The sequence below is a fragment of the Erinaceus europaeus genome, chromosome 1, assembly GCF_950295315.1.
Source record: "Erinaceus europaeus chromosome 1, mEriEur2.1, whole genome shotgun sequence".
In the NCBI taxonomy this organism is placed as follows: domain Eukaryota; kingdom Metazoa; phylum Chordata; class Mammalia; order Eulipotyphla; family Erinaceidae; genus Erinaceus; species Erinaceus europaeus.
Window position 1 is genome coordinate 95,965,273 of NC_080162.1, and position 19,301 is coordinate 95,984,573.

The 19,301-nt window shown below is 48.4% G+C and overlaps 1 protein-coding gene across 3 annotated transcripts in view; it reads right to left on the bottom strand.

Annotated features, from left to right (window-relative positions):
* The window catches only part of ARHGAP22 (Rho GTPase activating protein 22), a 240,466-nt gene that overhangs the window by 11,703 nt on the left and 209,462 nt on the right, over window positions 1-19,301 (bottom strand). For all 3 annotated transcript variants that reach the window (XM_060191343.1, XM_060191328.1, XM_060191336.1), the window contains one exon: window positions 4,338-4,545. In XM_060191343.1, coding sequence (XP_060047326.1) covers window positions 4,338-4,545 — 208 coding nt within the window. The remainder of the gene's footprint in view (window positions 1-4,337; window positions 4,546-19,301) is intronic.

A 19,301-nucleotide genomic window follows, 5' to 3' on the forward strand; every position in this document is an offset into this window, starting at 1 on the left:
GCAGGTGTCTGTCTTTCTCTCCCCCTCTCTCTCTGTCTTCCCCTCCTCTCTCCATTTCTCTCTGTCCTATCCAACAACAAAGCAACGTCTACAATCGCAATAATAACCGCAACGAGGCTGCAACAACTAGGGCAACAAAAAGGGGGAAAAATGGCCTCCAGGAGCGGTGGATTCGTGGTGCAGGCACCGAGCCCAGCAATAACCCTGGAGGAAGAAAAAACAAAAAAAACATACAACTTGAATACATCACACAGAAAGCAGGGGGGAGTGGTGTCCCCTTCTTTGGACCTTAGTGACCTTCAGTAGGGGGACGTGGAGTCTGTCCTTCAGCACTGCTGCCCTTCTAGCAGCCCTACCTGCTCAGGAAAGGGGCTGTGAGCGCTTCCAAAGAGAGTATGTCCAAAGAGGGGGCCCCAAGAACCTGTCCACAAGGGTCAGGCGAGTCAGAGGTCCAGCCTGCCTCTGCTGCCCTGCAGGTCCCTCTTCATACGATGGCAACTGGGACTTTTCTGTGTATCACTTCATCTCCAGTACTCCATGTGTTCTGTCTTAAACTTTCCTGTCCTGCTCCTGGTGTGACACTACCCAGGATGAAGTGGCCTCAGAGAGGGGGTGGCCCAAGGCTGTTTGGCTCTGGAACCCAGTCCTGCATCCCTCTCCAAGTTTGCTGTCCAGAGGGGGCCTGGACCCCTAGGTATTTCCTCCATCCTCTTGGAGCCCAGGATTGGTGCTAGACTGTTATTCCCTCATGGAAGATGAGGACCAGAAGGATGAGGCTGCGACATCAAGGTGCCACCTTGCCCTGGATATCCAAGGCTGGTCTGAAATACAGTGTATGGACCAGCATTTGCACTCAGGATTCCAGAGGTCCACATGCCCTTATACCTGCATACCAGCCCCCTCCATGGCTCAGGTCTGGTGGCTCTTCATCTGGCCTGGCAGAGTCTCTTCTTGCTCTCACCTCCCTAGTAGAGCCAGACAGGCTACTGATCATGCCCTCCAGTACCTCTTCCTTTGCCCCAGACCTCCACTTCTGGGGTGCCTGGAAAGTGCTCAGACTTGAGTCTAGAGGGCCCTGCTACAGAAGGATCCTCTGGGTTCAAGAGCACATGACTGGAGCCCAGGAGGAGGGGAGCAGGGACAAGAAGCAGGGAAGACCAATAAGCTTGCCCTTTGAAAAGACACGGGCAGGGGAGCCAGGCAGTGGTGCACCCAGTTAAGCGCATATAGTAGCATAGTATGAAGCACAAGGACTCACACAAGGATCCATGTTTGAGACCCCACTCCCCACCTGCAGCGGGGATACTTTACAAGCTGTGAAGCAGATCTGTAGGTGTCCATCTTTCTTTCTCCTTCTCTATCTTCCCCTCCTCTCTCAATTTCTCTTTCCTATCCAATAAAATGGGCAAAAAAAAAAAAACATTGCCACCAGGAGCAGTGGATTCAAAGTGCAGGCAGTGAGCCCCAGCGATAACCCTGGAGGTGGTGAAAGCAGAGAGGAATGGATAAAGGTCAGCAGTGAGCTCTTCCCCTCGGTGAGGAGGTGAGGCATGTCCAACCTGAGCAAGTGGACAGAACAGGACCCTCGCTCTACATACCTGCTGACTGCACTCCACCAACCCCTGCCCAGGCCCCTCCTGGCTACAGAAGTTGCAGTGCTCTTGGGCTGGAGGGGCTCTGCCACCAGTCAGTGGGGTAACCCCGGTTCAGCTGGCTTACAGTCTCTGCTGTTAGGCCTGCTTGCTCTCCGGGCCCTTCCTAGTCCACACAGCTTAACCCAGTGCCTGGCTTCCATGACTTCTTTTCTTCTATCGCTGGAAATGTACTTCCTCATCCTCTCCCACCTTCCATACTCACAGTTCTATTTCTTTTTAACAGAGGGTTCAAAGTGTTTTCCTATTACTTGTCCCTGGATTCTCTTTTCTCTTCCCCTCCCATATTGCCTGTCCCCTTCCCCCCTGCCTTGAGTAGAACATTCTGATCCATCACCTGTAACACTCTGGGTGCTCTGCAGCCTCTGAACCCCTCCAGTATAAATGCTGTGCCCCCCTGTCACCCTTTCTGGGAACCAGATCTATATGTGCAGAAGGAAGGGGTTGGGAGCACAGATGGGGGGTGGGGGGGCAGCCTGTGGTCAGTAGGCGTGGGGCCCACCCTGGGGTCCAGATCTGCTTTTGCCTTCCCTGTTAGACACCTGGAGTGTGGCAGATCGCCAGAGAGAACCAGCTTCTCCATGTGCAGGATAGGTCTGATGACACCGCCACCCTTCAGCACCAACATTCACCAGAACAAGGCGGCCAGGTCTCCTGCCTACCCCCTGCAACCCACATGGAATAATTCCCAACCTAGCTCCTCTGATGGCTTCTCTCTAATGGGCCTGGGGAGGAATGCCCAGAAGAAGGACCAAAGAATTCAGGTGGAGATGTTCGTAAGGGGCCTCATGTGAAGTGTTGGCAGGTGACAGAAGGGAGAATCTATATGACGCTCCCAGCAGGTAAGCAAGCTGAGGGAGGATGTTTTCTTGAATCAGGGGTATAGGCAGAGAGGAAAGGACTGGGAAACAGGCCAGGATTCCAACTAGACTGAGCTCACTTCTGGGCACCTTGACCGGGTTTACATACACTGAGTCTGCTGACCTTCGGTCCTGATGTACAAGATGGATATATCTCCATTTAAGAAAACATCTGTAGGGAGTCGGGCGGTAGCGCAGCAGGTTAAGTGCACGTGGCGCAAAGCGCAAGGACCGGAGTAAGGATCCCAGTTCGAGCCCCCGGCTCCTCACCTGCAGGGGAGTCGCTTCACAGGTGATGAAGCAGGTCTGCAGGTGTCTATCTTTCTCTCCCCCTCTCTGTCTTCCTTTCCCCTCTCCATTTCTCTCTGTCCTATCTAACAATGATTATATCAATAACAACAACAATAATAACTACAACAACAATAAAAAGACAACCAGGGCAACAAAAGGGAAAATAAATAAAATTTAAAAGAAAAAAAAAGAAAAGAAAACATCTGTAAACATGCTGAGGGTAGGGTGTAGGACTCCACGGAGGAGTAAGGGGTCACTGAACAGGAGAGAGAAAAGTTTGAGGCAAACGTGAGGGCAGACATTCTGGGGGCTGCAGGTAGGGGTAGGGATGGGGGCTTCCCTGGGTCACTGACTCCCAAACTTGTTTGTTAAGCCAAAGTCCAGGATGGAAGAGGTTTAGCTGGCAGAGGTTCGGAATGAACCACACTCAGTGAGATTGTCAGTATTGGCTCAAAAGCTCAGAATAACAGGTTGGAGCTTTGCGAGGCTCTAGAGGAAGGTGGCCCTGAGTTCTCCCTATGAAGACTTTCTCTGGGGAATGATGGTTATTCCCAGGCTAACAAACTCCCAGGGCTTCAGTGATGGGCCTCAGCAGAAGCTGGAGGCACCGGTGGTGCTCTGCCCTGAGAAGAGCACATGGGAAGGCCAAACCTGATGGCAGGGACCAATGGGGCTACCTGAGGGCCAGGGGGCACCAAAGAGGCAGATTAGAAAAGAGAGGACAAAAGACACCAGGGATGACTTGATGCAGCAGGGACATTTGCAGTGGGCTCTTTCTTGTCAAGGCAGAGCCTTGAGACCCCTGTGCCAGGGGGTGGGCATTGCTACAGAGCCAGAGTCTTCCATATAGATGGACAAGAGGAAGAGAGGTTGTCAGACATCCCAGGGAGTTGTTTTCAGAAGGAGGAACACTCAGAGTAAGGGTAACCAGGGGAGGACTGCCTAGAAAGAGGACCCCAGAATGCCTAGGGGAGTTCTCACAGCCCCACTGCCCCTCCTGCACTCTAATGTCTGGGATGGAACCAGGACCCAGTAAGACAGTCCATGCCACACCCCACACACCCCAGCGATGGGTTATGATAGCATTGGCCCCGGACAGGTGGAGTTGACTTGTCCCTGTCCCTGAGATCTGGCAGGAGGTGGGGTTGAACTAATTCTCAGATGGAGCCCGGGGAAGCAGAGCAAGAGACAGGCTGTGCAGAGGCCTGAAGCCCTAAATGGAGCCAGCAGAGGACATCTTTTCTCCTGCCTCAGTGGTGCATAGGCCCCTGTAGTAGAAATAGCAGACTCTATCCCCAAGAGGAGACCCAGGGCAGCTGCAGTGATCTTCTGCCCTGTGTTCTGCCCACTGGGAGGGCAGTCTAAGCACATACATACATGCCAACAAGGGCAGCTGTCTTTCTCATCAACCCACTGCAAGGCTCCCTGGGTGCCAACCCATACCTGTCCATAGGAGCTGGTACCCTGGGAGAAGCCTCTAGAAAAAAAAATGGTTAGGTGAACCCATCCACAACCCTTCACCCCAAGATCTCACCTATCAAACAGGGGCTTCTCCCCACAGTCGAAGGAATCTTGCAGGTCCCTAACTAGGTTGGCCTGGCCAGGCATGCGGAAGAGTCCCTCCTCAGTGATCCCGCGCTCTCGGATGAAGTCCACACACTGCTCCACCAGCAGGGGGGCCAGGCGGGGGCCATACTTCCGCTCATGGTGGACTGTGTCCTCCAGGCGCTGCCCAAAGATCCCTGGGCACAGAGAAGAGCTGGTTACCTTCAAATGCCCGGTTCTGCGATGGGAGCAGGCACTTAGGACAGTTGGGGACAGTGGCTGCTATCAGGACCACAGGTGGCTTCTCTCGAGGGAGTGAATTATAAAGTGGAAAGGCACACACCAGGCAGCTGGACCCTGGCTGCCTGGACAGGAAGCAGTACAGCATAGCAGGCAGTGTCCTGTCCTGTCCTATCCAGTAGAGCTTCTCCAAGTCTGAGGAAACTTGAAAGGGCCCACTGGGAGCATGCTTTATGCATTTTATTGATTAGCTTATATATGCAACATTAACCTCCACACAGGAGCAGCTGGTATTTAAAAACTCAAACTATGCCCACCAAGACACCAGGCCTGGAATGTTCTCAGTGGCATTCCTTGCAATCCCTACAAAGAAAGAACCCCCATGCCCAGAAACAGCAGAATGAGTGACTGGGTCTCAGCATCTCCCAATGGTGGAGAAGCAAATGGCAACCCAGGAAGCATGGCTTACACATCAAGATACAAGACACTCAAAGTGCAAGGACTGGAAGGATCCTGGTTCAAGTCCCTGGCTCCCCACCTGCAGGGGAGTCGCTTCACAAGCGGTGAAGCAGGTCTGTAGGTGTCTATCTTTCTCTCCCCCTCTGTCTACCCCTCCTCTCTCCATTTCTCTCTGTCCTATCCAACAACGAAGACATAAATAACAACAACAATAACTACAACGCAACAAAAGAGAATAAATATTTTTTAAAAAAAGATACAAGACACATCCACATGAAAAGCATAGTCCCAATTCAATAGCACTGGTCACTGGGAAAATACCACTCCAAACCACAAGATATGCGCACACACCCATCAGGATAGTTATAGAAAAAAAAAATTGAAAACAGGAAGAGCTAGGAAGGATGTGGAGGAACTGGAACCCTGCTGAACTTCTGGTGGGCATGTTCAATAGCACCAACAATAAGGTGGGAAAGAGTAGGCAAATCCTCAAATTGCCTAAAACAAAATTACCCCACCCCCCGGGGGTGGTGGTGGTGGTAGTGCAGTGTGTTAAGTGCACATGGCACAAAGCGCAAGGACCAGAACAAGGATCCTGGAGTAAGGATCCTGGTTTGAGCCCCTGCCTTCCCACCTGCAGGGGGGTTGCTTCACAAGTGGGAAGCAGGTCTGCAGGTGTCTGTCTTTCTTTCCCCCTCTGTCTTCCCATCCTCTCTCCATTTTTCTCTGTCCTATCCAACAATGACAGCAGTAACAACAACAAAAATAACAACAACGGCAACAAAGGGGAAAAACAGCCTCCAGGAGCAGTGAATTCATAGTACAGGCACTGAGCCCCAGCAAAAAAAAAAAAAAAATTACCCTGCATGGTGGGGGTAGATAGCATAACGGTTATACAAAGAGATTCTCGTGCTTGAGTCTCCAAAGTCCCAGGTTCAATCCCCAGGTATCACCATAAGCCAGAACTGAACAGTGCTCTGATTAAAAAAAAAAAAAGGAAGGAAGGAAGATTGGCCTGACTACAAAATTATCCTGCAATACAGCAATTACATTTGCATTTTGAGGTATAAGCCCCAAAGAACTGAAAGCGGGCTGTCAAGGAGAGATTTGTATGCCTATATTTATAGTAACATTACTCACAGTAGCCAAAAGGTGGAAGCAACCTGTGTCCATCAGCAGATGACTGAATAAACAAAAAATGTGGCATATCCCACAATGGGACAGTAGTTCGCCTTGAGAAGGAAGGAAATTCGGATACGTGCTACAATATGGAGGAACTCTGAGGATGCCATACAAAGTACCCGATAGTCAAAATCACAGTGATGTAGCATCTGTGTCTGGGTGGTGCGGCGGGGAGCTCTGGTCAGCAGGGAGGAGGAACAGGAGTTATAAGGTGGGAAGGGTTCTGGAAATGGGTGGCAGTGATGGTTCCAAACTATAAATGTACTTACTGCCACTGAATTACACCCTTAAAAATGAATAAGGTGGGGGCCAGGCAGTAGAGTACATGGTTAAGAACACATAAAGGGAAGTGTAAGGACCTGCACAGGGATCCTGGTTCAATCCCCTGGCTTCCTACCTGCAGGAATGTCACTTCACAAGCAGTGAAGTAGGCCTGCAAGTGTCAATTCTTCTTTCCCCTCTCTGTCTTCCCTACCTCTCTCTGTTCTCTCGGTCCTGTCAACAACAGCAAGGACAACAATAAAAGCAACAACAACAATGGAAAAAATATCTTCTAGGAGGAGTGGATTCATAGTGCAGGCACCCAGCCCTAGCAATAACCCTGGAGGCAAAAAAAAAATGATTAAAGTGTTAAAATCTATTTTAAGTAGGGGCTGAGCTGTAGCACACCCAATAAAGAGCACTTGTTACCATATGCAAGGACCTGAGGTTCAAGTCCCAGGTCCCTACCTGCAAGGGGTAAGATTCATGAACAGTGCTGCAGGCTCTTCCATTAGTAATGTTGTTTTTAGTCCTGGGTATTCCTGAGCCCTGGTTTGTTCACTTTGACAAAACTCATTTTCTTTCTTTTTAAAAATATTTATTTATTTATTCCCTTTTTTTGCCCTTGTTTTTTTATTGTTGTAGTTATTATTGTTGTTATTGATGTCATCGTTGTTGGATAGGACAGAGAGAAATGGAGAGAGGAGGGTAAGACAGGGAGAGAGAAATATAGACACCTGCAGACCTGCTTCACCACCTGTGAAGCGACTCCCCTGCAGGTGGGGAGCCGGGGGCTCGAACTAGGATCCTTACGCTGGTCCTTGCACTTTGTGCCACATGCGCTTAACCCGCTGCGCTACCGCCCGACTCCCATCAAAACTTTTTCTAAACTATACACTTATGATGTGTCAACGTTTCTGGATGCTAGATTTCAACAGCATTTGCAATCATCATCATCATCATCATCATCAAGAAGCTAGCAAGATCTGAAACACTGGGTCAGTTTCTCTGCCTATAAACAGGGTTGATCGCACCTACCTCCCAGGGCTGCCCAACTTGGGTCCTGCCTAAGAACTGAACTGCCCACCAAGCCCGAGGACCCAGTTCATTTTTGCAGCATTGCCTCAGGAAGCCTTTCATGAGAGCCAGTGACCCCCTCCACCCCAACCCTATGAGGGGTGATGCCTCTGGGAGCCCCATGGGATGGCTGCCTTCCAGCTCAGCCTTTTGAGCCTAGCCCACTGCTCTTCTGTCAGTTCAGCAGAACCTGGCAAAGCCAGGAACAGCCACGCTGAACTCCCTTGGTCCTCCTGGCTCTACGTCTAGGAGGGGGAGCCTTGCCAGGAACCAGTTCCAGTAGGTCTGTCAGATCACTAGAAACCCAGCCAACATGTGAGTTCCTAGAGGTCCCAGCCCACGCTCTTCACAAAGCACCAAAGAGGAAACTGGCAGAGGCTGCCCTTCCTCTGGATGAACCTGCTAATAGGCTCAGGGATGGGCTGGGCCTTCTTCACTGCCAGCTGCTCCCTGCCAAAGCCAGGACCTCACACAGGGGTGGAAATCAGGGTAGACTGTGGACTGGGTAGAGTGTACCCCTAACAGTGCAAAATGATCCAAGTTCAAGCCCCCAGTCCCATCTGTGGCTTTACAAGTGATGCAATCATGCTGCAGATGTCTGTCTCTCTCTCTCACTCTCTACTTTCCCCCTTTCCTCTAAATTTCTGTCTCTATCCAAAATTAAAAAAAAAAATTAAATAGGCTAGTCTGTCAGCAGGTTCAGCTTCCCTTCCTGGGTGACACTAGGCACAGTCCTCAACATCTCTGAGACAGGTGCTGGATGATGGATCCCCTGACCCAGAGGGTGAGCTGAGTAGGACAGGGAGGCAGCTGGAATTCCCTCCTGGAGCTGAGTCCATAGCACAGGCCTCAGGCCTGCTCTGGACACACAACTGATGGAGCTCTCTCCCATTCATGGAGCTGCCCAGGCAAGGCCCAGACAGAGAAGGCAAAAGAAAAAAATAATTGTGAAATTCCCTTCAGAGATTCCCAGGTCCACCCCATCCACCGGTTTGTCAGTCTACCTGGCACCCACCCTAGTGTTTCCTGTCTGTACACCCTGAACCACTCTTAGATCTGTGTCCAAGGGTGCTGCCCGGTTCAGGTACTGGAGAAAACACAACTCTCACCCTTTGTCCCTGTTGAAAACCCTTCAGTTTCTCTGCCTGCCCCTCCAGACCCAGACCCAGCAGGCTGAGATGAGAGAAGTAGAGTGAAGCCCCACGCAGGCCACAAAGGCCTCACAGGGAGGCAGACAGGATGACTGAACCTGAGGGGATGGCAGTCAACCTTCCATCCCATTTGTCCAGCTGTCAGCGGTGATGGTGGTGGTGGTGGTGTAGGGGAAGGAGAAAGCCTTTGCAAACCCCACACCCTTGCCTGACTCAATTTCCCCATCTCTGCATGCTGAAGCCCACCCTTTGCGAAGGAGATAGGGAAAGGGCGTCCCAGCTTCATCTCCTTTTAGATCAAACAAGCACCTTCTTCTCCCAGCCAGGCGGATGGTCTGACCTCTGGCATATCTATGCTCCCACCCCCTTACCCCAACATGCGCAGAGATCTCCAGAAGCGCCCTAATAGGCCTGGGTTCGAGCGCACGCTCTTCCCTGGATGCGGCCTTCTTGGCCTTCCTTTCCCTGTGGGTTCTCTGGGCCTCCGCACCTGGTCCCGCCCTACCTGGGGCGGCCGGCGCGCAGCAGGTGGGCAGGCGGCAGGGCGGCCGCGGGCAGGCGCGGCACCCCGAGAAGGCCCGCGCGGCCGGCATCAGACCCATGGCTCGCGGGGCGCGGGGCTCCGGGCTCTGGGCGAGCGGGCGGCGGCGGCGGCGGCGGCGGCGGCGGCGGCGGCGGCGGCGGCGGCGGCGGCGGCGGCGGCAGGAATGCCCGGCACGCGCGCAGGTAGCGTCTTGCCCGCCACCCGCCCCGCTGGCCCGCCCTGGCCGGGACACTGGAGGAGGAGGAGGGCCCGGGACCTGTGAGTTCCTGAAATGCAACACCTCAAGTCAGCACCCCCTGGAAGAGTTGTTCAAGCACCCTCTCCACCTTTTTTCTTTTCTTTTTCTCTAGTCTTTTTTTAGATTTCCTTTTTTTAAAAATAAATGTTATTTATTTTATTTTGCCTCCAGGGTTATTACCGGGGCTTGGTGTCTACACCACGAATCCACTGCTCCTGGAGGCCATTATTTCCCTTTTGTTGTTGTTATTATTGTTGGACAGGAGAGAAATCGAGGGAGATGGAGAAGACAGAGAGGGGGGAGAGAAAGACACCTGCAAACCTGCTTCAATGCCTGTGAAGTGACAACCCCCCCCCCGGCAGGTGAGGGGGGGCGCTCGAACCTGGATCCTTACTCGGGTCCTTACACTTGGCCCTAATTATTTATTATTGGATAGACAGAAATGGAGAATGGAGGGGGAGTTAGGGAAAGAGACAGAGAGACACCTGCATCTCTGCTTCACCATTCATGAAGCTCCACCCCCCCCCAGGTGAGAACCCGAAGCTCAAACCCAGGTCCTTGAGCATTGGAACCCTGATGTGACACCACTCTCTCTCCCCTGTTTTTTTTTTAAAGCTATTAGGCACCATGTGAATACCAGTGGGTACAGTCCCTTCCTCTGGCAAGGCTTCTCTTCAACAGCACCCATTCACTCTTCACACTGGAAGACTCTTGTCCCAGGTGCAGGCAGAGGAGACCAGGAAAGCCAGGTAATCCCTGCCAGGACACGGCTGGGCCTAGAGCTACAGTTCAGCTAGCTAGGTTGCTGGCTTCCCAGGTTCCAGATCTCTGCTCTACTTGGGGTCAGCACCCTTGCTTGGGGGACTGTCCTGTATGGTATGGGTTTCCATTGCAGCCCTCAGTGGATGGTCTCGATTTTATGGAATAACTAAGCCTCAGAGAGGTTACGTAATGTGCCCAAGGTCACACAGCTGGTAAGAAAACAGATCTTTAATTTCAGACCTGTATTGTTTTTCTGTTCTTTCCAAAGTAGGATTTTATCCCAGGGGAGTGATTTTCAGAATGGGTACACAGCCTCCAACATACAGTGTGTGTGTTGGGGGGGGCAGGTGCATAGAGAAATGAAGCTGGGGCCTATAAACTACGTGTGTGTGTGTGTGTGTGTGTGTGTGTGTGTGTGTGTGTTGGGGGTGGAACCCTAGAAGCATATGGGCAGGATTCTATAAAGGAAGGGCTTAGAGTCCTGAGGCTGGAAGGCATGGAGTGCTTGTCTTAGAGCTGAGTGTGCAGGACAGGGTCACTCCTGCTCTAAGCAGGACCTGGACTAGGGTGACGCTAGTGAGACACTCACCACTGGTGCATAATTTAAGGGAGGGTCTCCCAAACTTCTGAAATCAAGATGTATGTTTATTGCAATATTCTTTATAATACACGTTAATGCTAAAGTTCCATGAGGAAAAAAATGTCAAAATGTCAAGTAGAGAATCTGACCCTGCAGCTGCACAGACTTAGAGAATACTTTGCCCTACCCTACCCAGAGATTCTGTTTTTATTTAAAGTTTTGGGTATTCCACCTATCATAGATGTCCTAGACTGAATAATGTCTTCCAGAGGTGCCTATGTTCAATCTCCAGACTTTGACTATGTTATCTTACTAGTAAAAGCAAGCAGCCTTGTAGATCTGCTGAAGCTAAGGATGGAGAGACTGAACCCCTCGGCACACAGAGAGTGAAATCTGACTAAAGAAGAGGAGGTTGGCATCCAGGAGGGAAGCAGAGACTGGAGGGATGAGGGGGTGTGACTAGCCTCTAGAAAGTGACAGAGGCAAGGGGCAGGTTCTCCACTGGGCTGCTCAGAAGGAATGAGGCCTTTAAGACTCAGTTCTGCTGGAGGAGTTAGCATAGTGGTAATGCACAGGACTTGCACGAGATCCCAGGTTTCATTCCAGGAACCATGAGGGATAGCCAGGGCTGAGCAGTCCTCTGGTATAAATAAATAAATAAATAAATAAGAAAGAAAGAAAAAGAAAAGAAATTCAGTAAGACTTAGTTCTGACTAACTATAGAACTATGAGGATAAATTTGTGTGTGCTTGTTTTTTACAGACTTATTTATTAATGAAAGGGATAGAGAGAGAAAGAGAGGGAGAGAGAGAGAGAGAGAAAGCGGTTGAAGCAGAACACTACTTTAGCATATAGGATGGTGGAAATGGCACAAGGGAGCTCATGCTTGCAAGTCAGGCCCTCTACCCTGCTAGCTGCTCCATCTCCAGGGTTGACATTTTTGGTGGTTTGAAGCCACTAAATCTGAGAAAGTCTACCAGAGTAGCAATGGGAAAGTAATACAGTGGACCATGTACATTCTTTTTTTTTATTATAATAAAGTCTTTACCTTGATGACTCAGCTGACCAGTAAGACTCTCTAATTATGGCCCTGATACTAATGTGTGCATAAGATGCTGAGGCCTACGTGTATGTGCATGTGCGTGTGTGTTGGGGGGTGTTAAGTGACCTTCCTTCCCAAGGTGAGATGGGCAGTTCCAACCCTCAGTTTCCCCACTTGAGTGGTCACCAAGTTAGATGTGCCAGAACCACTCTCAGTGAGATTCCCAAGACACAGAAGTCTAAATAGCCCATTTAGAAGGAGGAAGAGGCTAAGAGGGCTCTGAGCTCCATCAGGACCTTCAGAAAGAGGAAAAAAGGAAGGGACATTTGGATGTAGTAATAGGGTTATGTGTGGCTTGGAGGGGAAAATAGGACTGGGCCTGGAAGAAAAAGGGGGCAATTGTGTACAAATGTAGTTAACCCATGTCTGCAACTGAAAAAGAAATTCTGTGGCTTGCAATGGAGGAATTGGGGATTCAGAATTCTGGTGGTGGGAATGGTATAGAATTATACCCTTAATTAATATGAGAAAGGAAAAACTGATCGACTGTCTCAAACGTTTTAATGCACAGACCATAGGCTGAGTATATGTTCCTTTAATCTAAGCACTTAAGACTTCAAACATGTAATCAGACTGATTTTCAACAGTGGCTTCAAATTGTTAATACATTTCTAATAATGACTTGTCCTTTGAAATGTTGACTCTCCTAAAAGCTTAGACAAGGAAGGATAGAAGCAACTGGTGGCGTTACTTTATAAAACACAGCTATATTAGATAATGTCAAAGGACATAAATTATGGTAACTTCATGTATGATACAGCAGATCCTAACAATGGGATTTTCAAAGTTAACCCAATTGCCAAATAATTTAATTACAGCAATAACTATCTATTTATTGCCTTCTTAAACCCTAAGACAGCAGGAACCTCCTGCTTTCTCTATAAAGCCTTTATTTCCCCCAGTCCTGGAAACTCTACGATGGGGCTCACTTTCCTGCATGATTCTCTCAGTTCATATCAAATGATACTACATCTACTGATCCCAACCTAATCATGCATGCTTCACTCAGCATGCTTCACTTTGTTCTGCATCCAGAGATGTCAGGCGTGGAATGTCAACCCTTCAGTCTCATTACTTGAATGAGACCTTTCCTTTCTCATAGGATTTTCTAATTCCATTTCAGGTGGTTCACTTCCTAACCAAGTTCCAAAACCTAGATATAGACCAAGTCCCATGAGAAAGGGCATATGTTCACATGTATCCATAAATTAAGGCAAAATATATACCTGAAAGCAAAAGTGCACAATAGTTTGCAGTGAGTCAATAAATGAAGCAAGCAAATAGAAAGACCTAAAAAGGCACCATAAAGTCCCTAATGAAATACTTTCTACTTAGACCTAGATACCCTCCTCCCCTATTTGCTGTTACACTTCCCTCAGTCACTCAAAAGCTAACCTTATCAAAGTAAGGACTACAAAAGCTGAATAAAGGCAAGAGACTGGCATACTTTAATGATGACTCTTTAGCCACTACCAGGCCACCCCATCATCTGGGTCCCTAGTCAGGGAGTCCTGAGATTCCCACACAGACATGATGGGCCTAGACCTCGAACAAATTCCTCTCTCCATTGTCACTGGTCATCTCCATTAGGAACAGCACAATGGGCCCCTTTGGGGGCTCCCATAGGACCTTGCCCTCAATGTGGATCAACAATGCAGAGAATGTTTCATCCTCTGAAGGGAAGCTGGATAACATATTCTATCTACCACCTGAGGAAGATGGGTTCTGAAATTGGGGCAGCTTGGAGCGTTCTTACTCATGATCACAGAATGCGAGCTCAAATCTTCAGGGATGCAGAGGTTACATAGGGTCCTAATCTAAATATGGGCCCCAGATCAAATAGATAGGGTTTACTGTCAACAATATTTATACACCTTTCCATATTTGGGAGCTATTCTCTTCCCTGATCCAGCTTTCTAGCCCCTTTTCTAGCCATGATATCATCTCTTCAGACAACAACTTGGGTTCACCCGCACAGCAGATTTCAGGCTCAGAAAAAACTAGTATAGTCATGGGCCCTTTGGAATATAACTAAAATAGGCCCTACTAGCTACCTATAAAACGGAGACCCCAAATCTTCATCTGCAATATTCTTACCTTTAGGTTCATGATTAGTCAACAACTTATTTGGCTTTATATATTAACTCTTTTTTCAGCCACCAGGTTCCAGATTTTAACATGATGCCAACTGGACTTCCCTGGGCAGACAACTCTACCAGTGTGTCCTGGAGCCCCACTTCCCCAAAGTCCTGCCCCACCAGGGAAAGAGAGAGACTGGCTGGGAGGATGGATCGATCTGTCAATGCCCATTCAGCAGGGAAGCAATTGCAGAAGCCAGACCTTCCACCTTCTTCACCCCGTAATGACCCTGGGTCCATGCTCCCAGAGGGTTAAGGAATAGGAAAGCCATCAGGGAGGGGATGGGATACGGAGTTCTGGTGGTGGAAATTGTGTGCAGTTGTACCCCTCTTATCCTATGGTTTTGTCAGTGTTTCCATTTTATAAATAAAAACTTTAAAAAAAAAAGTTATACCCCTGTTGACATGTAGTTTTGTAAACCAATATTAACCCTCTATTAAAATTCAAAAAAATATAAACAGACCAAAAATAAATAAATAAAAGATTCTAGACAATGACAGGCAATTCTATGTCAGTGAGCTCTAGGTTAAGCCTTGGATACCTTGCATGTCATTTTTGTGGGATCCATTGGGTTAGGTTAGTCATGATGTTGCCTTTTGGGGCAGGGCTGGGAAGCTGAGAGGCTAAGGGTAGGTACTCTCACATGAGCACCTGGTGACAAGTGACCTCTTCAACTGGGATAACCCTTGTCTCTGAGCGGTGTGTGCTGTGGGTCCTAGATAGGGGTCCAGGATCTTTGGGAACACCTTTCTCACAGTCTTGACTACCTCATGGCTCCACCACATCCCTAACAGCTATGATACTCTGATGCTTTTCTGGACACAGAGACTGAAAGAAGATTGGCTCACTTTGGAGGCAGGCTGCACCTGCCCCCAAGCATGCATACTGTGTGTGGTTAGGCAAGATGCTGAACCTCTCTAAGCCTCTCTTTCCCTTGAGGGAAAAAAAAAATGTGTGTGTATATATATTTTTTTCCACTGGGATTTCATGGCTGTGCAATTCTTTTTATTATTACTATTAGTGATTTAATAATGATCAACAAGATTGCAAGATAACAGGGGTACAGTTCCATACAGTTCCCACCACCAGAGTTCCGTGTCCCACCCCCTCCATGGCTATGCAATTCTACCATCTCCAGACAGATTTTTCTTTTCCTTACCAGATAGAGGGTGAAAGACAACAGAAAAGACAGACAGACAGAGAGAGAGACCCCATAACACTAGCCCACAGTTTGTGAAACTTCTCTAAGATTGGTGCTTCCATAGGGTAGCTGGGGGCTCAAGCCCAGGTCCTTACACAAGGCAGAGTGCTCTCTACTGGGTGGTTGTCTCCCAGCCCTGATAACATAATTCTGATACAACAACCATCTGGCAACAACAGTCCAGGACAAGCATTCAGTCCTCTTTGCTTATACTGGCCTCTTCAGACTGACACCAAGACTTACAGCTGTATGGAAGGAGCTGAGAGTCAGAGAGGCTGGCTATAGGACACTGGCGGCCTTCCAGTATTCTGTTTGGCAGAGTGGGCCCAGTACTGGGTATCTATGCTCCACTAGGCTAGAATGCCTGCACCCTGGTTTGTGACCCAGAGAGATTAAGTCAGTCTCCTTGCAGCTTAGTCTGCTCACCTGTGAAATGGGGTTGACAGAGCTGACTTTATAGGTGTAGCAGTGGGACAGGAAACTGCTAGACAAATGTCAGCTGTTGTGGCCCAACTTCTCTCCTTGTGACTGAAGTCACTGAAGCATCATGCAGAGGAGCTGACACACATGCTCCACTGGTTTGTTCTTAGTAAAGACCAGGACAAAGTCTATTCTGGTTCTGTGATCAGAGTGCAAATTAGCACACACTGAAGTCAGGAAGCCCAAGTGGATGGGACATTTCTTGTGGCTGATGGGAGCAAAAGAGTGTGGAGAGGAGGAGGCAGTAGGACAGTTAGCTGCCTGCAACCCACAGGAAGCGGCGGTGAGCAGCCCCCTGTCAACCACCCTTGCTGGCGTGCCAGGTCCCTCTAAGATAAAATACAGCTGCCTCTTGTTTCTGTTCTCCTGGTAAACGGTCCTGGGCTCTTGAACTGTGGTGAATCCTGTGGTCAGGGGTTATTTCCCCTGCTCCTGGTATCTACAGTCACAGGCTCCTGGAGACTACAGGGGTGAGATTGCATTGCCAAGCTGGGCCTCTTATACTGGGACAGTTGCTCTGTAATAATGACTATTAGGTTGGGACACAGCTCTGGGCCCACTGGCCTGTAGGTGGGGCAGTCACCATGTTGCTAGTTACTGAGCACTAACTGTCCCCCACCTGTGTCTCCTGAATCCAACTGTTCATTCAGCATCTCTGCTACTTGATTGACTCGCAGGCTTCTCAAACTCAAGTCCTCAAGACAAGTGCTCTTTCCTTTTCTTTCCTTTCCCTTTCTTTCCTTTTGTTTCTTTTTTTTTTTAAGATTTTATTTGAAAATGTGAGAGAACCAGAGCATCTCTCTGGCACACATGGCACCGGGGATCAAACTCAAGACCTCATGCTCATAAGTCTTGCACTCTTGCCACTCTGCAACCACCCACCCTCCAGAACTGTCATCTTGCTTTGACGCCCCAAATCTGTTCTACGCAATCTTCCCTCCTTGGTTCATGAGGACTGTGTCCTTCCAAGTGCTGAACCAGACCCTTTGGAGCCCAACTTCACCACACTCTTTCCTTTCACTTCACATTCAGGATAGCAAGTCGTCCTACTTCGAATACAGACTTGGACTGTGACCACGTTCACAACCCACTATAGTGAAAGCACACTGTTTTTCACTGAGACTGCTGCAAACACACCTCCTGGCTCCTCCTTGGCCCTCTCCAGCCACTAGTCAGGCAAGTCCTCTTTCTCTCTCGCCACCAGAGTTATCACTGGAGTTCAGAGTCTGCACAATTCCACTGCTCCCAGCAGCCACTTTTTTTTCCCCTTCCCTCTAGATACAGGATGTGAAACAGAAGAGACAGACAGACAGACAAGAGACACTGCATCACTGCTTTACCACTCATGAAGTTTCCTCCCTGCAGGCAGTCCCATGTGGTGACTTGGGGCTTGAACCGAGGTCCTTACATATGATAATATGTGCTCTACCAGGTGAGTCGATCTGCTGGGCCCCAAAGTGTTTCTTTTCAAATATAAGTCAAATGACATCCTTCCTTGCCTCAGTGCTCCTGTCCTGTTTCACTTAGGAGTCAAAGCTGAAGTCCACAGGGGCCCAGGTGGCCTCAGCCATCAGGCCTACCTGCCTCCATGCTGGCTCCAAACCACACCAGTGTTCTCTGCTTTGTTCCTAAGCTGTGGCCTAAGCCTGGCACACTTTCCCAACCAGTCTCTCGGCTCACTTTCTCATCTTCAAGTCTTTGTTTGAATGTCAGGCTCTCATCTCTCATAACACTACCTTCATCACTTTCAAACTTTTTTTTTTCTTTCTCTAGTTTTTCTTTACTGATCTCAATAACACTCATTACCTTCTGAAACACAGTAGTTTTTTTTTTTTTTTTTTTTTGCCTCCAGGGTTATCACTGAGGCTTGGTGCCTACAATATGAATCCACTGCTCCTGGAGGCCATTTTTTTCCCATTGTTGTTGTTGCTAGATAGGAAAGAAATAAATTGAGAGAGGAGAGAAAGACAGGGAGAAAGAAAGACACTTGAGGACCTGTTTCACCACTTGTGAAGTGACCCCTCTGCTCCAGTCCTTGCACTTCACACCATGTGCGCTTAACCTGGTGCACCACCACCGACCCCCAACACAGTGGCTTTTAAAACATGGTCACCAGAGTAGTAGCATCACCTGGAAATTTCGAGAAATACAAACTCCAGTGAATTGGAAACTCTTGGGGTAGGGCTGTTAGTCTATATTTTGAGCCTTTCTCTGATGATCTGGATGCCAGTTCAGGGTCAAGAACCCTTTGCTGTGTGGCCCTGGCTCACATTCTTTCTTGTGTTTCTCTTTTCTTCTCTCTGTCTCCCTCCCTTCCTCCATGCCATTGTCCTGTGTCTGCACAAACAAGATGCTCCATGTTTGCTGAATAAATATGGGCTATTTAGTACTGAGTGAGTTCTGAACAACTTATATCCACTTTCTTAAAATGACAACCCTGCAAAGAAGATATTCTTATTCCTATTTTGCAAACAAGGACACAGAGAAAGTAAGTGGCATAGTCTAGGGTTCGCACCTGGACCACAGCCTGATGCTGAAGTCCACACTCACTACCCAGTCCCGACTTTTAACTTCTTAATTTCTGGTCTGGATGCGCTTTATTTCCCCTCCCCCTCATCTTCCACCCCAAGTGTTCTGTCTGGTACATCTCTAGTACAATGCTGAGTGACTCCTCTCTCATTCCAATTCACCCAGCTTCACCTGCCTGTGCACAAGAGATCCACCTCGAAGACTTGCAGACTCTTCCCAATAACTGGACTGAAGGCACCCATGCAAACTCTTGCCAGGTGCAGGGCAGCACTGGGCTGTCTCATCTCTCCTGTCTCCCCTCCTATATCCCCTATAGAGATATATCTATATGTCCCCTATCCTGTCTCTCCTCCTATATCCCCTATAGAGATATATCTAAGTACTAGGACCATGCTTGTTCCCAGAGCTGGGCATGTAAGTCCAAAGATCCCCTTGAGGGAGCATGGCTCTATATATGAAGTTACTTCATCCATGAACGTAGACACTCTATTTCAATTAAGCTTTTGGTTGCCTTTAGTTATATTTTCTCATTTTTTTTCCCTAGAACATATATTTTTTAACTCTTTTGCTACATTCACTTGGAATTATATCATTCTTCTGGAGACTAATGTAAATAAAGTTTTCCTAATTTCATTTTCAGTTGGTTCTTTGTTAACTTTACAAAAATACAATTGATACGCAGTTCTTGACGGTTGTATATGCTGTATACTGTAATCTTGCTGGATTCTTTGTTAATTCACACAGCTTTCTCATGGATTTTTTGATACTTCTACAGGTGGGGGTGATAACATAATGGTTATACAAAGAGATGCTCAAGCCTGAGGCTCTAATGCCCCAAGTTCAATCCCCTGCACCACCATAAGCCAGAGCTGAGTGATGCTCTAGAAAAAAAAAAAGAAAAAAGAAAAGAATTACTTTCTACATTCAAGAGCATGTTATCTGTAGAGAGGCTTTTAACTTCTTTTTTAAAAAAAGTTTATTGAGGGCTAAGCGTACATGGCACAAAGT